Source organism: Tachyglossus aculeatus, chromosome 7, assembly GCF_015852505.1.
Source record: "Tachyglossus aculeatus isolate mTacAcu1 chromosome 7, mTacAcu1.pri, whole genome shotgun sequence".
NCBI classification, from domain to species: domain Eukaryota; kingdom Metazoa; phylum Chordata; class Mammalia; order Monotremata; family Tachyglossidae; genus Tachyglossus; species Tachyglossus aculeatus.
In genome coordinates this window covers 23,546,090-23,566,108 of record NC_052072.1, presented here as the reverse complement: position 1 = coordinate 23,566,108, position 20,019 = coordinate 23,546,090, and the positions used below count along the sequence as shown (strand labels likewise).

Sequence of the window (20,019 nt, the reverse complement as noted above, 5' to 3'; positions counted from 1 at the left end):
TGTCTCCCTTTGGTGTAGAAATCAGTATTCTTTGTTTGAATCAAATATTGCCACATCAAATCATCATACTTTTGACCCTCCCAAACATGGAGAGGCCCTGCTTAAATCAGCATGGCCTAATGGTTAGAGCATGGAAGTCAGAAGGGCCTGGGTTCTAGAGAAGCAGCATGGTTCTGTGGCAAGAGCCCGGGCTTAGGAGTCAGAAGTCATGGGTTCTAATCCTGACTCCACCGCTTGTCAACTGTGTGACTTTGGGCAAGCCACTTCACTTCTCTGTGCCTCTGTTGCCTCATCTGTAAAATGGGGGTTAAGACTGTGAACCCCACCTGGAACAACGTGATTACCTTGTATCTCCCCCAGTGCTTAGAACAGTGCTTGGCACATAGTAAGTGCTTAACAAGTACCACCATTATTATTATTATTATTATCATTCTAATCCTCGCTCTGCCACTTCTCTGCTGTCTGGCCTTGGGCAAATCGCTTCACTTCTCTGTATTGCAGATACCTCAGTTACCTCGTCTGTAAAATAGGGATGAGCCCTGTGTGGGCTGTGTCCAACCTAATTAGCTTGTATCTACCCTAGAGCTTAGAACAGTGCTTGACACATAGTAAGTGCTTAACAAATATCATCATCGTTATCTTTATTATTGCTAAGGAAGACTCCCTCCTACTTAGACTGTGAGCCCATAAGGGACAGGGATTGTATCCAAACTGATTATCTTGTACCCCCACCTGAGGTTTTAGTACCATGCTTGGCAGAGAATAAGCCCTAAAAAAGTACCATAATCATTCATTTAGCAGCAGCAGCATCTCTCTTAAACTTTGGCTGGTTGAACTTTCTAACAGTTCTGAGATACTCCTAAAGCCCAGAGTAATTTCAACAGAGTAATTACAACACCTGGTGAAAAACTGACTTTCGATCTACACTTCGCTCCACGATGAGAGCAATTAAATTGATTAAATTATAACTTCAGCCAATTATTTAGAATTCTGTGTAAGCAAAATTTAATCCAGCCAGTGATTTATGCACCAATAAAGTTCCCTAAAGAAGCCAAGAATTGATTAAGTGATATAGAAAGCCAAGCCAATCTTGCATCACTATTGATTGTTAATAATTACTGCATGTCTGCTGAGCGGCTGGAATACTTCCCTTCCTTCTCCGGTTGACACCGCTGAGCCCATTTTGTTTCTCCATCTGCCTCACAGCCATCATGACTGCAGAAGCTGGGCTCTGTCTTCTCTCCTCAACAAAGCGGTGGCCCTGATCTGAGAGAAAAAATGCAAAGCTATGAGAAAATGAGAAGCAGCATGGCCTAGTGGATTGAGCACCAGCCTGGGAGCCAGAAGGACCTGGGTTCTAATTCGGACTCCACCACTTGTCTGCTGTGTGCCTTGGGGAGAGTCACTTCACTTCTCTGGGCCTGCTATCTCAACTGTAAAATGAGGATTAAGACCTTCTATCTACCCCATCGCTTAGTACAGCGCCTGGCCCACCGTAAGCACCAAACAAATGCCATAGAAAAGAAAAAGCTAAATCCACAATAAGGACAGAGGGAACGTGCTTAGATTTGGTATTTATAAATCACTTACTCTGACAAGCGCTGTGCTAAGTGCTATTAAGTAGATACCAGAGAAGCAGCGTGGCTTAGTGGAAAGAGCCCGGGCTTGGGAGTAAGAGATCATGGGTTCTAATCCCGGCTCCACCACTGATCAGCTGTGTGATTTTGGGCAAGTTACTTAACTTCTCTGTGCCTCGGTTACTTCATCTGTAAAATGGGGATTAAGACTGTGAGCCCCACGTGGGACAACCTGATAACCTTGTATCTATCCCAGCACTTAGAACAGTGCTTGGCACAAAGTAAGCACTTAACAAATGTCATCATTATTATTATAATCAAATCAGACACAGTCCCTGTCCCACACGAGATTCACAATCAATCAGACGTATTTATTGAGTGCTTACTCTGAGTAGAGCACTGTACTGAGGGCTTGAGAGTACAAGAGCACTAAAAAGAATGACCTCTGGCTTCAAGAAGCTTTCATTCTTCCTGGGGGAGATGAGCATTAAAAGAAATTAAAGGTAGGGGGAAGTAACAGAATTAAAGGCAGGTACATAAAGTCCTAGTGGGTAGGGAGGATTGTGTACTCAAGATCTTAAGTACTGCGAAAGTGCTGAAGTGGTATGTGGGGTGAGATAGAGCGGAGAGTAAAAGCAGTCTACTGCTCTCTCTGGGAAAATCAGGGTCCTTAGAGTGACTGCATTGAGAAACAACAGCAGAGCCAGACATTGTTCCAGAAACTTTGAGAAGCAACATGGCCTACTGGATAGAGCATGGGCCTAGGAATCAGAAGGACCTGGATTCTAATCCCAGCTCTGCCCCCACCCCCTTTTTATTTTAAGTGGTATTTGTTAAGCACTTACTATGTGCCAGGCACTATACTAAGCTCTGGGTTAGATACAAGCTAATCAGATTAGACATAGTCCACGTCCCACATGGGGCCCCCAGAGCTTCGAAGAGAAGAGAAGTGACTTGCCTATGGCCACACAGTAGGCACGTGGCAGAGCCAGGATTAGAACCCAGGTCCTTCTGACTCCAGGCCCGTGCTCTATCCACGAGGCCCGTGTGACCCTGGGCAAGTCACTTAACTTCTCTGTGCTTCAGTTACCTCCTCTGTAAAATGAGGATTAAGTCTGTGGGCCTCATTTGGAACATGACCTGTATCCAACCTGATTGTCTTGCATCTACCCAAGGCTTAGTATGGTGCCTGGCACATAGTAAACACCTAACGAATACCCAAGAAAACCAAAAAACTTTCCTCTCTTGGTAGTTCCCTAGAATTATCCAATCATGAACTCCAGAGCTTCCCTGGTGAATCAATCAATGAGAAAGCAGAGGTGGAAGAGGGGGAACAGGGAGGGGAAGAGAGGGCTGGAGGGTGGGAGGAAGACAGGGAAGGGAAGAAGAGGGGAAGACAGGGTGAGGCATCACAGTTTCCCAATGGACTTGATCTATTGTGGCTGTAGTGAAGTGGCCAGACACAAACCTCTCTTTTTTTCCTTCTTTTCTTGGCAAGACTGTGCCCTCCAAAAGAGAGAGACTTTCCAACCCCCTCTACCTGCTGCTGCCACCGCCATGAACTCTCTTCCAATTGCACAATGCTCTTGTTGTGAAAAAGGGACAATCAAACCCTAAGATCCCCTTGAGAAGTCCCCCGATTTTAGGAAAATCCCAGAGAATCATGGCCAGACTTCTAGGTCTTGCCCGGAGTCCCAAAGTCATTCAATCGACCAGTGGTATTTATTGAACACTTACTGTGTGCAGAGCACTCACTGGACTGGGTGCTTGGGAGAGTATAATACAACAGAGTCGCTAGACAAATTCCCTGCCCACAACAAGCTTACAGTCTGAAGGCCGGCCTGCAGCCTAGACACTCTCCCTATCGTTTCCCCCATCTCTTTGGGGTCCTCCACCCCCCGGGATGATGAAAAACCAATAGTCTGTCCAGAGAGGGGGCGAGCCGGGATTGGATTGGACTTTCCCTTGGGTCATCCGACTTCTCATATTAGGCAAGAAAGTTGTGGAAGTCAGATATTTTCCCTGCCACACACAGATTGGCTCAGTGGTGGTTCTGGAAAGTTCCACTCGGGGCCCGTGGCGGGATCGGGCTTGGCGTGGACGGAGGCATAGGCCTCAGCGCATATTGGAAGCACTTGATAAGTGGGGCAAAGTAGAAAACAGGCAGGGTGTCCTGCCAGAACACCCCTGCCGCTGCCACCCCTCCCCTCTGCCATCTCTGCAAGTCCTCACCACTGCCATCAGCTCTCTGTTTGTTTGTTTGTTTTATGGTATTTGATAAGCGCTCATTACGTGTCAAGTGACTTCCAACCGGCGGGGGTAGATGCAAATTTTTCAGTTTGGACAGTCCCCGTCACACATGGGGCTCACGACTTAAGTTGGAGGGAGGAAGATTTAATCTCCATTTTACAGATGAGGTAACTGAGGCAGAGAAAAGTTGAGTGACTTGCCCAAGGTCTCACAGCAAGCAGTCGGCAGATCCGAGATTAGAACGCAGGTACTCTCACTCCTAGGCCTGTGCGTTTTCCACTAGGCCATGTTTCCTGGAAGGTTTCATGCAGCCAGAAGGGTGAGGCCTTTCCTGACTAAATCCTCATTTCCCCTGCCCCCCCTCAACCCTACATCACGTATGCATGTGGCTGTGTACCCCATAATAATAATAATAATAGTACAGTGCTCTGCATACAGTGAGTGCTCAATAAATATGATTTAATGAATAATAATAATAGCAATAATAATAATGACATTTCTTAAGCGCTTACTATGTGCCAAGCTCTGGTTTAAGTGCTGAGGAAGATACAAGGTAATCAGTTTGTTCCCCATGGGGCTCACAGTCTTCATCCCCATTTTACAGATGAGCTAACTGAGGCACAGAGAAGTGAAGTGACTTGCCCAAGGTCACACAGCAGATAAATGGTGGAGGCAGGATTAGAACCCACGACCTCTGGCCCCCAAGCTGGTGCTTTTTCCAAGTGCTTTGATATTCAGCCCAGCCCCACAGCACTTCGGTACATATACTTTTACTCTACCATTTCCCCTATCGGTAATTCATTTTAACGTCTGCCTCTCCCTCTAGACCATGTAAGCTCCTTGTGGGCAGGAGTCGTGATGACTGACTCTATTAAACTGTACTTTCCCCAAGAGCTGTATACAATGCTGTGCACCCAGGAAGCACTCAATAAACACCATCGATTGATTATTTAACTGCACCAGAACTTAGAAGCAGTGTAGCCTAGTGGGAAGAGCCCAGGCCACAGGCCAGGCCAGGCCAGTCAAAGGACCTGGGTTCTAATCCCAGTTCTGCCAATCGCTTGCTGTGTCACCTTGGGCAAATCAGTTAACTTCTCGGCGCCTCAGTTTCCTCAACTGTAAAGTGGGGATTAAATACTTGTACTCCCTCTACTTAGACTGTGAGCCCCATGAAGGACAGGGACTGTGTCTGACTGAACTAATTTGTAACTACCCCAGCACTTAGAACAGTGTTTGACACATAGTAAGCGCATAACGAAAACCATAAAAAATTTTTAAAAGAAGGGTGGCTTGTGTAGGTCATCCCCAAGGAGCAGTCTGAGGCAGCTGCATCTGTGGCAACAGGAAACACAGCAGCCCCAGTGGTGGAAGGCTCAGCTTCTGCTCCTCCATTGTCCACTCACCTGCTCTTTACCTCACACTGACGACATCCAGAGGCCTTGGAAAGTGTTTTCCTGGGTCTGTTCCTGATTATATTGGTGAGGGCATGTTTATAATCTCATTGTGGGCGGGTAATGTGTCTGTTTATTGTCTTATTGTGCTCCCCCAAGAGCTTAGTACAGTGCTTTGCACACAGTACGCACTCAATAAATACAATTGAATGAATAGTGGCAGTAGTGGCATTTGTTTTGCAGTTGCCATGTGCCAAGCACAGGACTAGATATAAAACAATCTAATCATACACAGTTCCTATCCCACACTGGGGTTCACAGTCTAAGGAGGGCGGGGGAAGACTAGATATTTTCCCCCATTTTACAGTTGAAGAAAATGAAGGGCAGAGAAGTGACTTGCCCAAGATCATACAGTAGGCAAGGGGTGGAGCCAGGATTACTCAATCTACCAATTGATCATATTTATTGAACACTTACTTTGTGTAGAGTACTATACTTAGTGCTTAGTAACCAGGTCTCTTGACTCCAGGTCCTGTGAATTTTTTCACTGGGACACTCTGCTGCTCATGTTCATGACGGTCTCTCTGTCTCTTTCTCCCTCTGCCCATCTCTATTCAGTCTCTCTTTTCTGCCTTCTAACACCTCTTCTTGGACCACTGGCCCCACTCCCCAGAAGCACCCCTCCCCGACCCCCACATCTCATCTTGAGATTGTTTTTTTCATGGTATTTGTTAAGTGTTTACTCTGTGCCAAGCACTGTTCTAAGTGTAAGGGCAAATACAAGTCAGTCAGGTGAGACACAATCCCTGTTCCTCCAGAGGCTGACAGAAGGGAAGGCAGGTATTCAATCCCCATTTTCCAGATGAGGCGTCTGAGTCACTGAGAAGTTAAATGACTTCCCCAAGATCACACAGCAAACCATTGGTAGAGCCAGGAGTAGAACCCAGGTCAACTAACTCCCAGGCTTGTGCTGTTTCCACTAGGCCATGCTGCTTCTTGTGTTCCATCACATACGATCACATCACCCGTTGGAAGGAATTTCCCTCCCAATCTCTTTTCCAGGTAGTCTGACACTTACTCTGAAGGCACCCCAGCTTCCCTGGGCAGCCTGATGGCTGGGACAGGCAGGCTCCTTGTCATCATCATCATCATTATCATCGTCATCACCATCATCACCATCAGGGAGCTTCATCCCCCGCAGTCCGGTGGGTCCAGGCCTGGGGTCCCTTGGAAAGTCCTGGAAATGGGCCAGGTTCAGCAGGGTGACTCTCTCTGCGCTCAGAGCTGCACAGACATAGACAAGGGATTACCTGGGCAGTGTGATCCCCACAGAAAACCATCCCAACAGAAGGAAACTGTTTGATTGATCCCTGCTCTGGAAAGTTGAACTTTTGATTAGAAACTTTCCAAATGACCCGAAACACACTGGGTGAGTGACAGAGTAGTTTTCATCCCAAGACCATTCCCATCATCCTCCCGAGGGTCTCTCCAGTTGACAACAAGGGAAATGGGAAAGGGTTTTGCCTGAAGTGAACCAGTGTGTTCGGGAGAGCTTGAAAAAAAGACCCCAGGTGTCCCAGCTCCCAGAGTAGTGTCCATTCCACTAGGCCCCTCCACTGTCCCCAGGAGCTTTCTGAACACCACATGGGGCCCAAGCCACCCAGCACTGGCTTAAGTGCTTAGTACAGTGCTCTGCAAACAGGAAGCACTCAATAAATATGATTGATTGACTGACTGACTCACGGCTTCTCCTTTGGAGCCTCCTCTTCAACAGTATGAACCCTGTGATGATCAGAGGCAGCAGTACCAAGGTAGTGGGGATGAGTTTCAGTGGGAAGTGTCTCACTCGTGGATGAAAGCTGGGAAAGGAAGGAGCCGGCAAGGATCAACCCCAGGAAGCTATCTGGGCAGGATTGGTGGGGGGAAGAGGGAGGGGAAGGGTACTCTTGCCTCCCTCCAACCAGTGATACTCGTCCTTCCTCCCCACAACCCCCGAGCAATGCAACAGGAGGGGAGGAGTGAGCCGAGAGCCATCTGTAAATGGCTCGCTCCTACTTGAACTACGAGCACCATGTGGGACAGCGACTCTGTCCCACCTGATTGCCTTGTATCTGTCCTAACAGTCAGGACAGTGCTTAGCACATAGTAAACACTTAACAAATACCATGAAGCTCATGGAGGTTTGGCAGGGCTGGGCCTGGCAGGGATGACTGACAGAGGGCACCTGGAGAGAATTCCCTCCCAACACTCACCTCCCTAGTGGGATCTGGGGGTCAGAAGGAGGCCGAATCCCCTCTCCCAAGACTGATTCCACTGTCTTCTCAGACAGTTCCAGTGCTGATTCTCTTCTTTCTCCTCTCCCTCCTCTTCCTTCTCCTCCTCTTCCTCCAAGTGCTGTTTCCTCAGCTGGAGCACCTACAGCGATGGCTCCTGAGACCTCTTTGTCTGAAACCTGAGTTCCTGCCCCGGTGGTTCTCCGGCGTGGAAGAACAAGGACTGATGATATCACACCTCTAACGGTTTGTGTTGCCTGTTTCTGGGCAGCAAGTGTTGATTGAAGGGTCGTTAGGGCCTGCCCCCTGGGAGGGGTCCCTGGAGCCAATGTGGTGGTAAGTGGAGGTCCTGGAGACCCTCTGCCTGCACCTGGAGAGGTTGTTCCTTTGGTCTCCAGATCCTGGTGGTCTGTAGATGGAATTGTTGCCCTGAGAGTCCCTGGGGCTCCTCCCATTGGAAGGGGAGTTGTAGCAGTGATGGTTCCCGGTGTCCGTCTGTCTGTAAGTGGAGTTGTAGCAACGGTAGATCCTGGGGTCTGTCTGCCTATAAGAGGAGTTGTAGCAACAATGGTCCCCTTGGTCCATCTTGCTGTAAATGGAGTTGCAGCAACAGTGGTTCTCTTGGTCCGTCTGTCTGTGAGTGGAGTTGTAGCAGTGATGGTTCTGGGGGTCCGTCCATCTGTAAGTGGTGTTGTGGCAATGGTAGATCCTGGGGTCTGTCTGCCTGTAAGAAGAGTTGTAGCAACAATGTTTCCCGGGGTCCGTCTGACTGTAGGTGGAGTTGTAGCAGTGGTGGTTCTCTTTGTCCGTCTGTCTATGGGTGGAGTTGAAGCAGTGATCATTCCTGGGGTCCGTCTGACTGTAAGTGGAGTTGTAGCAGTGGTGGTTCTCTTTGTCCGTCTGTCTATGGGTGGAGTTGAAGCAGTGATCGTTCCTGGGGTCCGTCTGACTGTAAGTGGAGTTGTAGCAGTGGTGGTTCTCTTTGTCCATCTGTCTATGGGTGGAGTTGAAGCAGTGATTGTTCCTGGGGTCCGTCTATTTGTAAGTGGAGTTGTAGCAGTGGTGGTTCTTGGGGTCTGTCTGTCTGCGAGGGGAGTTATAGCAACAACGGTTCCTGGGGTCCGTCTGTCTTTAAGTGGAGTTGTAGAAGTGGTGGCTCCCGGGGTCCGTCTGTCTGTAAGTGGAGTTGTAGCAACAATAGATCCTGGGGTCTGCCTGTCTGTAAGTGCAGTTGTAGTAATAATGATTTTCGGGGTCCATCTGTCTGTAAATGGAGTTGTAGCAACAGTAGATTCTGGGGTCTGTCGGTCTCTAGGTGGAGTTGTAGCAGTGATAATTCCTGGGGTCTGTCTGTCTGTAAGTGCAACTGTAGCAGTGATAGTTCCTGGGGTCCGTCTGTCTCTAAATGGAGTTGTAGCAATGACAGTTTTCGGGGTCCTTCTTTCTGTAAATGGAGTTGTAGCAACAGTAGATCCTATGGTCTGTCTGTTTGTAACTAGAGCTGTAGCAGTGATGATTTCTGGGGTCCATCTGTCTGAAAATGGAGTTGTAGCAACAGTAGATCCTGGGGTCCATCCATCTGTAGGTAGAGTTGTAGCAATGGTAGACCCTGGGGTCTGTCTGCCTGTAAGTAGAGTTGTAGCAGTGATGGTTCTTGGGGTCCATCTGTCTGTAAATGGAGTTGTAGCCACAGTAGATCCTGGGGTCTGTGTGTTTGTAAATGGAGTTGTAGCAATGACAGTTCTCGGAGTCCGTCTATCTGTAAATGGAGGTGTAGCAACATTAGATGTTGGGTTCCGTCTGTCTATAAGTGGAGTTGTAGCAATGACAGTTCCCGGGATTGGTTTGTCTGTAAACGGAGTTGGAGCAATCCTGGTTTCTGGGGTCCGTCTGCCTGTAAGTGGAGTGGTAGCAATGGTGGTTCTCAGGGTCTGTCTGTCTGTAAGAATAATAATAATAATGATGATGGTATTTGTTTAGAGCTTACTATAATGACTCCAATCCAATCCCTCCAATCCACTACGCCATTCTGCTTCCCAGAGTGAAAGTGAAAGAGTACCCAGGGGAGAATTAGACCAGGACCCTTCAGGTCCCAAACTTGAGCGGTTTTTCTGGAACCCACATTCTCTGAAGCAGCTGTGGGTAAGGTCTTCAGCATGATGGGGCTGGAGACCAGAAGCTGTGGCTTTCTTTGCCTTTCCTATTCTCCACTAGGTTCAGAACTACAATTAGAGAAGAATTAAATCATGAGCTCCTAAACAGATAATAGCTACCTTCAGAATCGAAGACAGGGTGTGATTAGACAGAAGCTGAAGAGAAGCAATTCAGCATCTTTCTCACCACTAAGGGATCTTAGGAAACTAGAGATAAGACCCCAAGAAGTTAGTTGATCTAGGTCCTTGTGCTTCTAGACAGGCAAATGTCTGAACCACTGGACTTGCGTTTATTCTTTTTTTTAAAGCTCGCCAATAATGGCCACTCTGCAACCTTACTCAGTTCCTTGTTTCCACGTCCAACTGGAGTCTTTCCTTGTCTTGTCTTATTCCGTTGAGTCATTTCCGACCCATAGCGACACCACGGACACGTCTCTCTCGGGACACCCAGCTCTCCATCTGCAATTGAATGATAGTAGTGTATATAGCGTATCCAGACTTTTCCTGGTAAAAATATGGAAGTGGTTTACCATTGCCGGCTTCTGTGCAGTAAACTTGAATCTCCTCACTCGACTCTCTCCCGTGCTGCAGCTGCCCAGCTTGGGTGAGTTTTGACTTGTGGCAGATTGCCTTCCACTCGCTAGTCATTTGCCCAAGCTAGGCAAGCCTAGCCTCCCCATCCTCCCCGCCTTACCTCCTTCTCCTCCCCACAGCACCTGTATATATGTATAGATGTTTGTACACATTTATTACTCTATTTATTTTACTTGTACATATTTATTCTATTTATTTTATTTTGTTAATATGTTTTGTTTTGCTGTCTGTCTCCCCCTTCTAGACTGTGAGCCCACTGTTGGGTAGGGACCATCTCTATACGTTGCCAACTTGTACTTCCCAAGTGCTTAGTACAGTGCTCTGCACACAGTAAGTGCTCAATAAATACGATTGAATGAATGAATGAATGAATGAGTCTTCTGACCTCCCAGTCCCATGTCTGTGATGGATGACCGGTTGAAAAAACCTATTTGGATTTCTGGCTTTGCAGGTTTCTCCGGCCTGGCCAAGATTGCTCATGGGGCTGATTATTGCTATAGCTGCAATCAGCACGTGGCCTGGTGAACAGAGCACGGGACTGGGAGTCAGAAGGACCTGGGTTCTAATCCCAGCTCTGTCACTTGTCTGCTGTGAGCTCTTGGGCAAATCACTTCACTTTGCTGGGCCTCAGTTACCTCATCAGTAAAATGGGGATCAAGACCGTGAGTCCTATGTGGGACAGGGACTGTGTACAACGTGATTAGCTTGTATCTACCCTGGTGCTTAGAACGGTGCTTGACACATAGTATGTGCTTAACCAATGCTATTATTATTATTATTATTATTATTATTATTATTATTATTATTATTATTATTATTATTATTATTATTATTTGGGCTGGTTGGCCGTTCTTTAATGAATGGAGACCCCCAGGAATCCAGCTCTTGCCCAGCCTACTGAGAGGGCACAGACAAGCAGCATTACCGCCTCAGCCAGGCTGGGCCCAGAGAAGTGGCCAATTCAGGGAAAGCTCATTCCCAATCCATTCCCAGTTAATCAGACAGTTAGCAGCAGGACAAATTTTGCTCAATCCCTCCTGCCACACTGATCCCCGTTGCTTGGCCGACCAAGCATCTAGAGCAGGAGTAACCAAGTCTCATCAACTAAAAAGTGACCTAGCGGAAAGAGACTAGGCCTAGGGGTAAGGAAATGCAGTTTCTAATCCTGGCTCCACCCACTGGCCTGTTGTGTGGCCTGGGGCAAGTCACTTCTCTGGATCTCTGTTTCCTCATCTGAAAAGGGTGCTCCAATACCCGTTGTCCCTTCCCCTTAGACTGTGAGCCCTGTATGAGACAGGGACCGTGTCCGATCTGATTCTCTCCTCTCTGGCCTTGCGCTAGGCACATAATAAGTGCTTAGCAGACACTACAATTATTGTTAAAATAAAATGGCAGGGAGCAGGTTTCCTGGGAGGGTGGAGATGGGGTAGTGGCTGCTGTGGGCAGGGCCAGACTTCACACCCCTCCCTTGCCCAAACCACCTTCTGAAGGCAGTATGGGCAGGACCCTGCAGCCCACTGCTGCCATCATGGACAGGAAATAATAAAGCACTTGGGCATGATCCACACAGCAAACAATATTAATAATAATAATGATGGCATTTATTAAGCGCTTACTATGTGCAAAGCACTGTTCTAAGCGCTGGGGAGGTTACAAAGTGATCCGGTTGTCCCATGTGGAGTTCACAGTCCCCATTTTACAGAGGATGGAACTGAGGCCCAGAGAAGTTAAGTGACTTGCCCAAAGTCACACAGCTGACAATTGGCAGAGCCGGGAATTGAACTCATGATCTCTGACTCCAAAGCCTGTGCTCTTTCCACTGGGCCATGCTGCTTCTTAATAAAAAGGAGGCCCAGTATGGCTGCCCTCCAGGATAGGAGGCAAGAAGCAGCGTAGCCTACTGGAAAGAGCACGGGCCTAGGAATCAGAGGATGTGGGTTCTTATCCCGGCTCTGCCACATGTCTGCTGTGGGACCTTAGGCAAGTCACTTCACTTTGTTGGCCCTCAGTTACCTCATCTGTAAAATGGGGATTAATAATAATGATGGTATTTGTTAAGCGCTTACTATGTAAGACTGTGAGCCCCATGTGGGACTGGGATTGTGTGCAACTTGATTACCTTGTATCTACTTCAGTGCTTTAGAACAGTGCTTGGCACATAGTAAGCGCTTAACAAATATCATCATTATTATCATTATAGAATCTGAGAGGTTAGCTCCTCCATCCCCCTACTCCAGTGGCTTACTTCTTAAAAATTGTCCACTTTCCTTTGTGCCTCACAGCTTTTAGGGCCAGAGAGTTCTATTTATTGTGTAATCTAAATACCTCAGCGGATATCCCAACTATTCCCTAAACGGAAATGGAGAGCAGTGGTTCAGTGGTGTTTCCGTCACCGGGCTGAATTCCTCCACCTCTGCTTCTAATTTCCTTTCGCCCTGGCTGGAAGCCCGCCTACCTGCAGAGACGATCAGATCCACGCTGATGAACAGCATGTCCGTCCTGGCTCCGATGCCGCAGCGGTAGTGCCCCGTGTCATGCGGGGTCAGCTGAGCCATCACCACCACGAAGGAGCCATTTCCTGGGAAGTCCTGGATGGAGACTCGGCCTCGGTAGTCCTTGCGGACGAAGTGGTTGGTGGAGACGACGGTGTGGCAGATCCTCTTGGGGACCTCCAGGCGACACCAGTACTTCCTCTGATGTCTGTTGATGGAAGTGATGGAGTACTGGCATTCGATCGAAACCGTTCCCCCGAGCTTCCCGGAAACCAACCATGGCCCCGTCAAAGTACTTGTAACTGCGGATGAAAAATAGCCAGATGAACAACTGTGGCACATCCATGGTGAAATACTCTGAAACCCTAGAAAAGGCGGAACCTCAAATAGATGCCGAATCGAGCCTCCTGCTTCCCAGCGGGTGATCACCTAATCCTCCAGGGAAAGATGAACGTCCATTTTGCTCATCCTTTGTGGGATGATCCAAGCAGGTGGGAAAGCTGAGGGGCAGTATGGCCTTTTGAAAAGGGCACGGGCCTAGGGGTCAGAGGACCTGGGTTCTAATCGCAGTTCTGCCATTTATAATAATAATAATAATAATGGCATTTGTTAAGCACTTACTATGTGCCGAGCACTGTTCTAAGTGCTGGGGTAGATACAAAGTCATCAAGTTGTCCCACGTGGGGCTCACAGTCTTACGCCCCATTTTACAGATGAGGTAACTGAGGCCCAGAGAAGTTAAGTGACTTGCCCAAAGTCACACAGCCGACAAGTGGCGGAGCCGGGATTAGAACCCATGACCTCTGACTCCCAAGCCCGGGCTCCTGCCACTGAGCCACGCTGCTTCTCTAGCACTTATCTGCTATGTGACCTAGAACTTCACATAGCACTTATCTGCTACATGAGCTAGAGCAAGTCACTGCACTTCTCTGTGCCTCACTGTTCTCATCTGTGAAATGGGGATTAAGACTGTGGAAGCCTCTGTGGGACATGGACTGTGTCAAATCTAATTAGTTCGTATCTATCCCAGTGCTTAGTGCAGTGCCTGGCACATAGTAAGCACTTAAAATATACCATTTTTTAATAAAAGGGGGAAACAGAAGAGAAAAGTGGACTGGAGCACAATCTAGGGATATAGGCTCCTGATGTTGGATCAGTCAATCAATCAATCAGTCAGTGAAATTCATTGAATGCTTACTGTGTGCAGAATACTCTACTAAGCACTGTACTTAAGTCTCTCGCATCTTCTCCTTCCCTTCCCTGCTCCCTTGTTCACTGATTTATATTAATGCCTGTCCCCCCCCCAGACTGTAAGCTCACTGTGGGCAGGGAATGTGTCTGTTTATTGTTATATTGTACTCTCCTAAGTGCTAAGCTCAGAGTAAGCGCTCAATAAATATGATTGACTGACTGAATCCCTATCTTTGCTGTTTCTTAACACTTCCTCATAAGGGAGGGTAGGGAAGGTGGAGAGGGGAGATAGTTAGCAGTCCTGGTAAGGGACCCAGTTCAGTCCCATGAACCCCATGGACGGGCGATACATGTTTGATGAGAAGCAGTGTGGCCTGTTGGTTAGAGCCCACCCTAGGCATCAAAAGGATCTCATTTCTAATCCCAGCTCCACCACTTGTCTGCTACCTGACCTTGGGCAAATTCACTTCACTCTTCTGTGCCTCAGTTACCTCATCTGCAAAATGGGAATTAAGTCTGTGAGCACCATGTGAGACGTGGACTGTATCCAATCTAATTAGCTCGTTTCTATCCAGCATTTAGTACAGGGCCTGGCACATTGTAAACCCTTAACAAATACCATGAAAAAAAATGACAATAGAGGAGGAAGCCACCACCGGGAACTACAAAAAAGTCTTCAGATTATTATCCACGTGGAACCCTGGGACCTCCAATAGCCAAGACTAGTATGGGAACACACAGCTACCGAGAAGTGAGCACTGATTATGGAACCGAGCAGGAAGTTAGCTAAAACTTTGGCAGAATTCCTGGCTAGGGAAACCACGAGCTTTGGGAGTAGAGCCTTTCTTGAGAGACTTAGGAATTCCAATTTCCAATCACTCAGGAACCTCCATCCAGAACCCGTGGCTATGGGTCTGTTTATTGTTATATTGTACTCTCCAATCGCTTAGTACAGGGTTTGCAAACAGTAAGTGCTCAATAAATACAATTGAATGAATTAATGGGTCATTTCCAGGCTCAAATGAAAACTGGTTCCCTAAAAATCAGTCTGCCCTTAGGGCTGGGCATATTTCAGCTACTGGGAGAAGAATTTGGTGGGAGTGGTGAGCCAGGGGATCTGAATCTGAAGAGCATAAATTCAGCGGTTTCCACCGAAGAAAATTCCAAGCCCACTGTGTACAACTCTGCTTTTATTGCTTTTCCAATAGGAAAAGGCGTCTGCTTTTCCAAGGAAGAAGACAGTAACAAATGCCCTTACAGCCTGGCCTAGAGGAAAGAACACAGGCCTAGAAGTCAGAAGACCTGGATTCTAATCCCGCCTCCACCACTCACCTGCTGGGAGGCCTTGAGTGAGTCAATTAAACTTCTCAGTGCCTCAGTACCCTCATCTGCAAAATGGGGATTCAATACCCTGTTCTCTCTCCGTCTTAGCCTGAGGGACCAGATTATGTATTATTCATTCATTCAATCGTATTTATTGAGTGCTTACTGTGTGCAGAGCACTGTACTAAGCACTTGATCCTCCCCAGCGCTTAGTATAGTGCTTGGCACATAGTAAGCACAGCATGGAGTAGTGGATGGAGCACAGGCCTGGGAGTCAGAAAGTCATGGGTTCTAATCCCGGCTTCACCACTTGTCCGCTGTGTGATCTTGGGCAAATCACTTTGTTTCTCTGTGCCTCAGTTCCCTCATCTGTAAAATGGGGATAAAGACTGTGAGCCCCATGTGGGACAGAGACTGTGTCCAACCCAATTAGCTGATATCTACCCCAGCGCTTGGAACAGTGCCTGGTGTGTAGTAAGTGCTTAACAAATATCATAATTATTATTATTATTAGTTGAGCCTTTCTCACCGCCCCATTTTCCCCGTGCGGGACTCCAGCATTCCAGGCTCAGGGCCAAAACCTTCACTAAGACCCTGGCCTAAAGCTCTTGATTGGACCACCTCACTCCACGCTTCCTGAATCACTCACCTTGTAGCCATGGTAACAGTAGGAAGAGAAGCATCATCCATCCTGTCCCTCTCCACTGGTGTTCAACGAAAACCATGGCAACAGGAATGTGATGGAGCTAATGAAGAAGAAGAATGGGTGAGTGGGCTTTGCCAACATGCGGTGTTGACCACAGCAGCTCTCTCTAGATGATCAGAAGCACCTCCCCACACTCATTCCCCCAGACTCATTCGCCGCCCCCCAACTCAGACCTCTAGGGAACTCTGTGACTGGAGGTGGAGGTTGTTGGATCAGTCTGGGCTTCTAATTCCTTCCTCTTAACTCCCATAGGTTCAGCCTGCTGGGTTTGCCGGGGATATAGTCCCAGGAGCGCCGTGCACCCTCTCTTTCACAGTCATTCCTGGATTCTTTTTCATGCCTTCCCTCGGTTTCAAGTAAAGAGGATGGATTTTCTTTTTCTCACCCCTTTTCTAATTTCTGTGTAACGCCAAGAGTCTGAGGAAGTGGTTGGGAGGGCGGGCTGGTCCTGATTTCCAGGAAGCTTAAAGCAAATGAGTTAGTCAGTGGTATTTACTGAGCCCTTACTATGTGCAGAGCACTGTACTAAATGCTTGGAGGAGTCCATTATGACAGTGTTAATCAATCAATCAATCATCATCAATCGCATTTATTGAGCGCTTACTGTGTGCTGAGCACTGTACTAAGCGCTTGGGAAGTACAAGTTGGCAACATATAGAGATGGTCCCTACCCAACAGTGGGCTCACAGTCTCATGCTAACAAAATAAAATAAATAGAATAGATATGTACAAGTAAAATAAATAAATAAATAGATTAATAAATATGTACAAACATATGTACATATATACAGGTAATGATGTGCATCTAGCTTTACTTCTATTTATTCTGATTACTTGACACCTGTCCACATGTTTTGTTTTGTTGTCTGTCTTCCCCTTCTAGATTGTGAGCCCGTTGTTGGGTAGGGACCGTCTCTATACGTTGCCAACTTGTACTTGTACTTCCCAAGTGCTTAGTACAGTGCTCTGCACACAGTAAGCGCTCAATAAATATGATTGAATGAATGAAAGAATGAATAGGCCTTGCACCTGGGGAGTTAAAACTGCAACAGCTGGACAGGCAGAAAATAATTACGGTGGAATTTGTTAAGCGCTTACTACACATCAGGTACTGTTCTAAGTCCTAGGGTAGTTACTAACTAATCAGGTTGGACACAGTCCATTTCCCTCATGAGGCTCATGGAAGCAGCATGGCTTAGTGGGTAGAACACAGGACTGGGAGTCAAAAGGTCATGGGTTCTAATGCCGGCTCTGCCACTTGTCTGCTTGTGTGACCTTGGGCAAGTCGCTTCACTTCTCTGGGCCTCAGTTACCTCATCTGTAAAACGGGGACTGGGACCGTGAGCCCTACATGGGTGGGTAGGGACCGTCTCTATATGTTGCCGATTGTACTTCCCAAGCACTTAGTACAGTGCTCTGCACACAGTAAGTGCTCAATAAATACGATTGAATGAATGAATGAATGAATGGCAGGGACTGTGTCCAACCCGATTGTCTCGTATCCACCCCAGCACTTAGTACAGTGGCTGGCACACAGTAAGCACTTAACGAATACCACAATTATTAGTTTACAGATGAGGTAACTGAGGCACAGAGGAGTGAAGCGGCTTGCCCAAGGTCACAGAGCAGGCAAGTGGCAGTTCTGGTACTAGAACGCAGGTCTTTCTGACTCCACTGGGCCATGCTGCATGCAGATATTGATCTGCTGCTGAGCTCAGAACTTACGTAAAGTTCTTGAGGACAGGGATTGGCCTAGTGGAATGAAGTGGGGCCTGGGAGCCAGAGGACCGGGGTTCTCATCCTGGCTCTGCCACTTGTTTGCTCTTGGATAAGTCACTAAACTTTTTGTTGCCTCCGTTTCTTCTTCTGTAAAATGGGGATTCGATACTTGTTCTCCCTCCTACTTAGGCTGTGAGCCCCATGTGGGACAGGGACTGTGTCCAACCCGCTTATATTGTATCTACCCCGATGCTTAATACAGCTTAGTACAAATGCCATAATTGTTACCAATTCAATTTTCCTCTCCCAAGCACTTAGTAGAATACACTGCATACATGGTAAGCACTCAATAAATACCATCGATGGGTTGATTGAAAGGGTGCATTTAAAGTGAGTTATGCCCAATACATGCTTTGTGGCCATTGCATTATTGGAAGGAATGCAAAAGCTGCATAAGGCCCAAGTTTTCCCCATTGTGGAGAACCAGTGAGATCCCCCGGGACCTGGTCTTCTCAGGGAAAATGGTGGAAGAAGCCCATTTCCTGAAGCTGTACCCCCCAGGAAACTGGGGGAGTGGTCTGATTTGGCCAGATAGGCCGGGGCCTCTTCTCCTCCCATAACCCGGCTCCCTCTCGATTGGCCTGACCTTCTAATTGGCTGCAACAAGCGTTGTTTCTTGAGAACTGTTGATGCAGCAGATACTGGGGCCAAACTGGCGATCAGCTCCCTGCTGCTCCATGGCATCAAAGTCCAGGCATGGAGCAATCTCTGATTAATGAGGGCAAAGAGTCTACCATGGAAGAGCAATCAGGAAGGGCAATTGAGTCCAGAACAAAGGGAAAGGGCAAAAGAATGTGGTACAGTTGGCTAGAACAAAGGGAGGCCGGAGGCCATAATTTTTCATCCATCCATTCATTCATTCATTCATTCAATCGTATTTATTGAGTGCTTACTGAGTGCAGAGCACTGTACTAAGCGCTTGGGAAGTACAAGTTGGCAACATATAGAGACGGTCCCTACACACCAATGGGCTCACAGTCTAGAAGGGGGAGACAGACAACAAAACAAAACATGTGGACAGGTGTCAAGTCGTCAGAATAAATAGAAGTAAAGCTAGATGAACATCATTAACAAAATAGAATAGTAAATATGTACAAGTGAAATTAATAGAGTAATAAAGCTGTACAACATATCTACAGGTGCTGTGGGGAGGGGAAGGAAATAGGGCGGGGGGGATGGGGAGGAGGAGAGGAAAAAGGGGGCTCAGTCTGGGAAGGCCCCCTGGAGGAGGCAAGCTCTCAGTAAGGCTTTGAAGGGAGGAAGAGAGCTAGCTTGGTGGATGTGCAGAGGGAGCCCTCACCCCGGAGGCTCCAGGAGACCTCTATAGCTGCAGCTGAAAGAAAATTTCCCCTCTTTTTACAGGAGACCCAGAGGGGAAGACCTGGGGGTCTGTGGATGACATGCAATTCCTGAAGCATTCCATATTTTTATCGAAAATTCTATTTATTTATATTGATACTATTGATGCCTACTTATTTTGTTTTGTTGTCCGTCTCCCCCTTTCTAGACTGTGAGCCCGTTGTTGGGTAGGGGTTGTCTCTATTTGTTGCCGAATTGTACTTTCCAAGCGCTTAGTGCAGTGCCCTGCGCACAGTAAGCGCTCAATAAATATGAGTGAATGAATGAATGGAGTCCCAGCTGATCTGGGCTACAGGTCAGGTTGAGCTGGAGAACGAAAAGATTGCTCAGGATTCCCTCCTTCTCCTCTCCCCTATGTCAGGTCTCTTCGATACAGGATGACTGACTGGCACGGGGCTAAGCAACCCCTCATCTGTGCCAAGATGCCAATTAATCAATTAATTCATCATTGGTAATTACTAAAGGCGTATTGGCCACAGAGCAATGCACCAGGCTCTTAGAATCGATCAGTGATATTTATTGAGCACTTGCTGTGTGCAGAGAACTGTACTAAATAGTTGGGAGAGTATTCATTCATTCATTCATTCAATCATATTTATTGAGCGCTTACTGTGTGCAAAGCACTGTACTAAGTGCTTGGGAAGTACAAATCGGCAACATACAGAGATGGTCCCCAAGAGTATAATACAATAGAGGTGCATTGTATCTGTGATGTATCTGTGTTGTATTGCCTCTGGTCCCCAAGAGTATGATACAATAGAGGTGCATTGTATCTGCGATGTATCTGTGTTGTATTGCATCTGCATCACCCCTGCTCACAAGGGGTTTACAGTCTAGAGGGGGCACAGAAGAATTAATAGAAATGATCCCTGAGCTCCAGGAGCTTTAATTCTAGCCTGCATTGTGTATCTGCTGGGGTTATAGATTCCAG

At 47.4% G+C, this 20,019-nt stretch overlaps 1 protein-coding gene across 1 annotated transcript; it reads right to left on the bottom strand.

The window, feature by feature from the left end:
• Window positions 1–1,088: 1,088 nt before the first annotated feature.
• Window positions 1,089–15,969, bottom strand: LOC119930926 (mucin-2-like). Its single transcript, XM_038749683.1, has 6 exons — window positions 15,894–15,969; window positions 12,694–13,032; window positions 7,471–9,430; window positions 6,962–7,077; window positions 6,297–6,502; window positions 1,089–1,266 (listed from the first exon to the last, which is right to left on the bottom strand). The coding sequence occupies exons 1-6, from the start codon at window positions 15,967–15,969 to the stop codon at window positions 1,210–1,212; spliced, it is 2,754 nt and encodes a 917-aa protein (XP_038605611.1). The 3' UTR covers window positions 1,089–1,209.
• Between the last annotated feature and the right edge of the window lie 4,050 nt (window positions 15,970–20,019).

What these genes read in the sequence shown, in the direction of transcription:
- LOC119930926 (XM_038749683.1), bottom strand. Translation starts at nt 15,969, where the DNA reads ATGGTTTTCGTTGAACACCAGTGGAGAGGGACAGGATGGATGATGCTT. An exon ending in CCCCAGATCCCACTAGGGAG is followed by an intron (nt 7,078 to 7,470) that starts GTGAGTGTTGGG and finishes TTCCTTTCCCAG; the next exon opens with CTTTCATCCACGAGTGAGAC. An exon ending in GAAGCTGGGGTGCCTTCAGA is followed by an intron (nt 1,267 to 6,296) that starts GTAAGTGTCAGA and finishes TTTTTCTCTCAG; the next exon opens with ATCAGGGCCACCGCTTTGTT.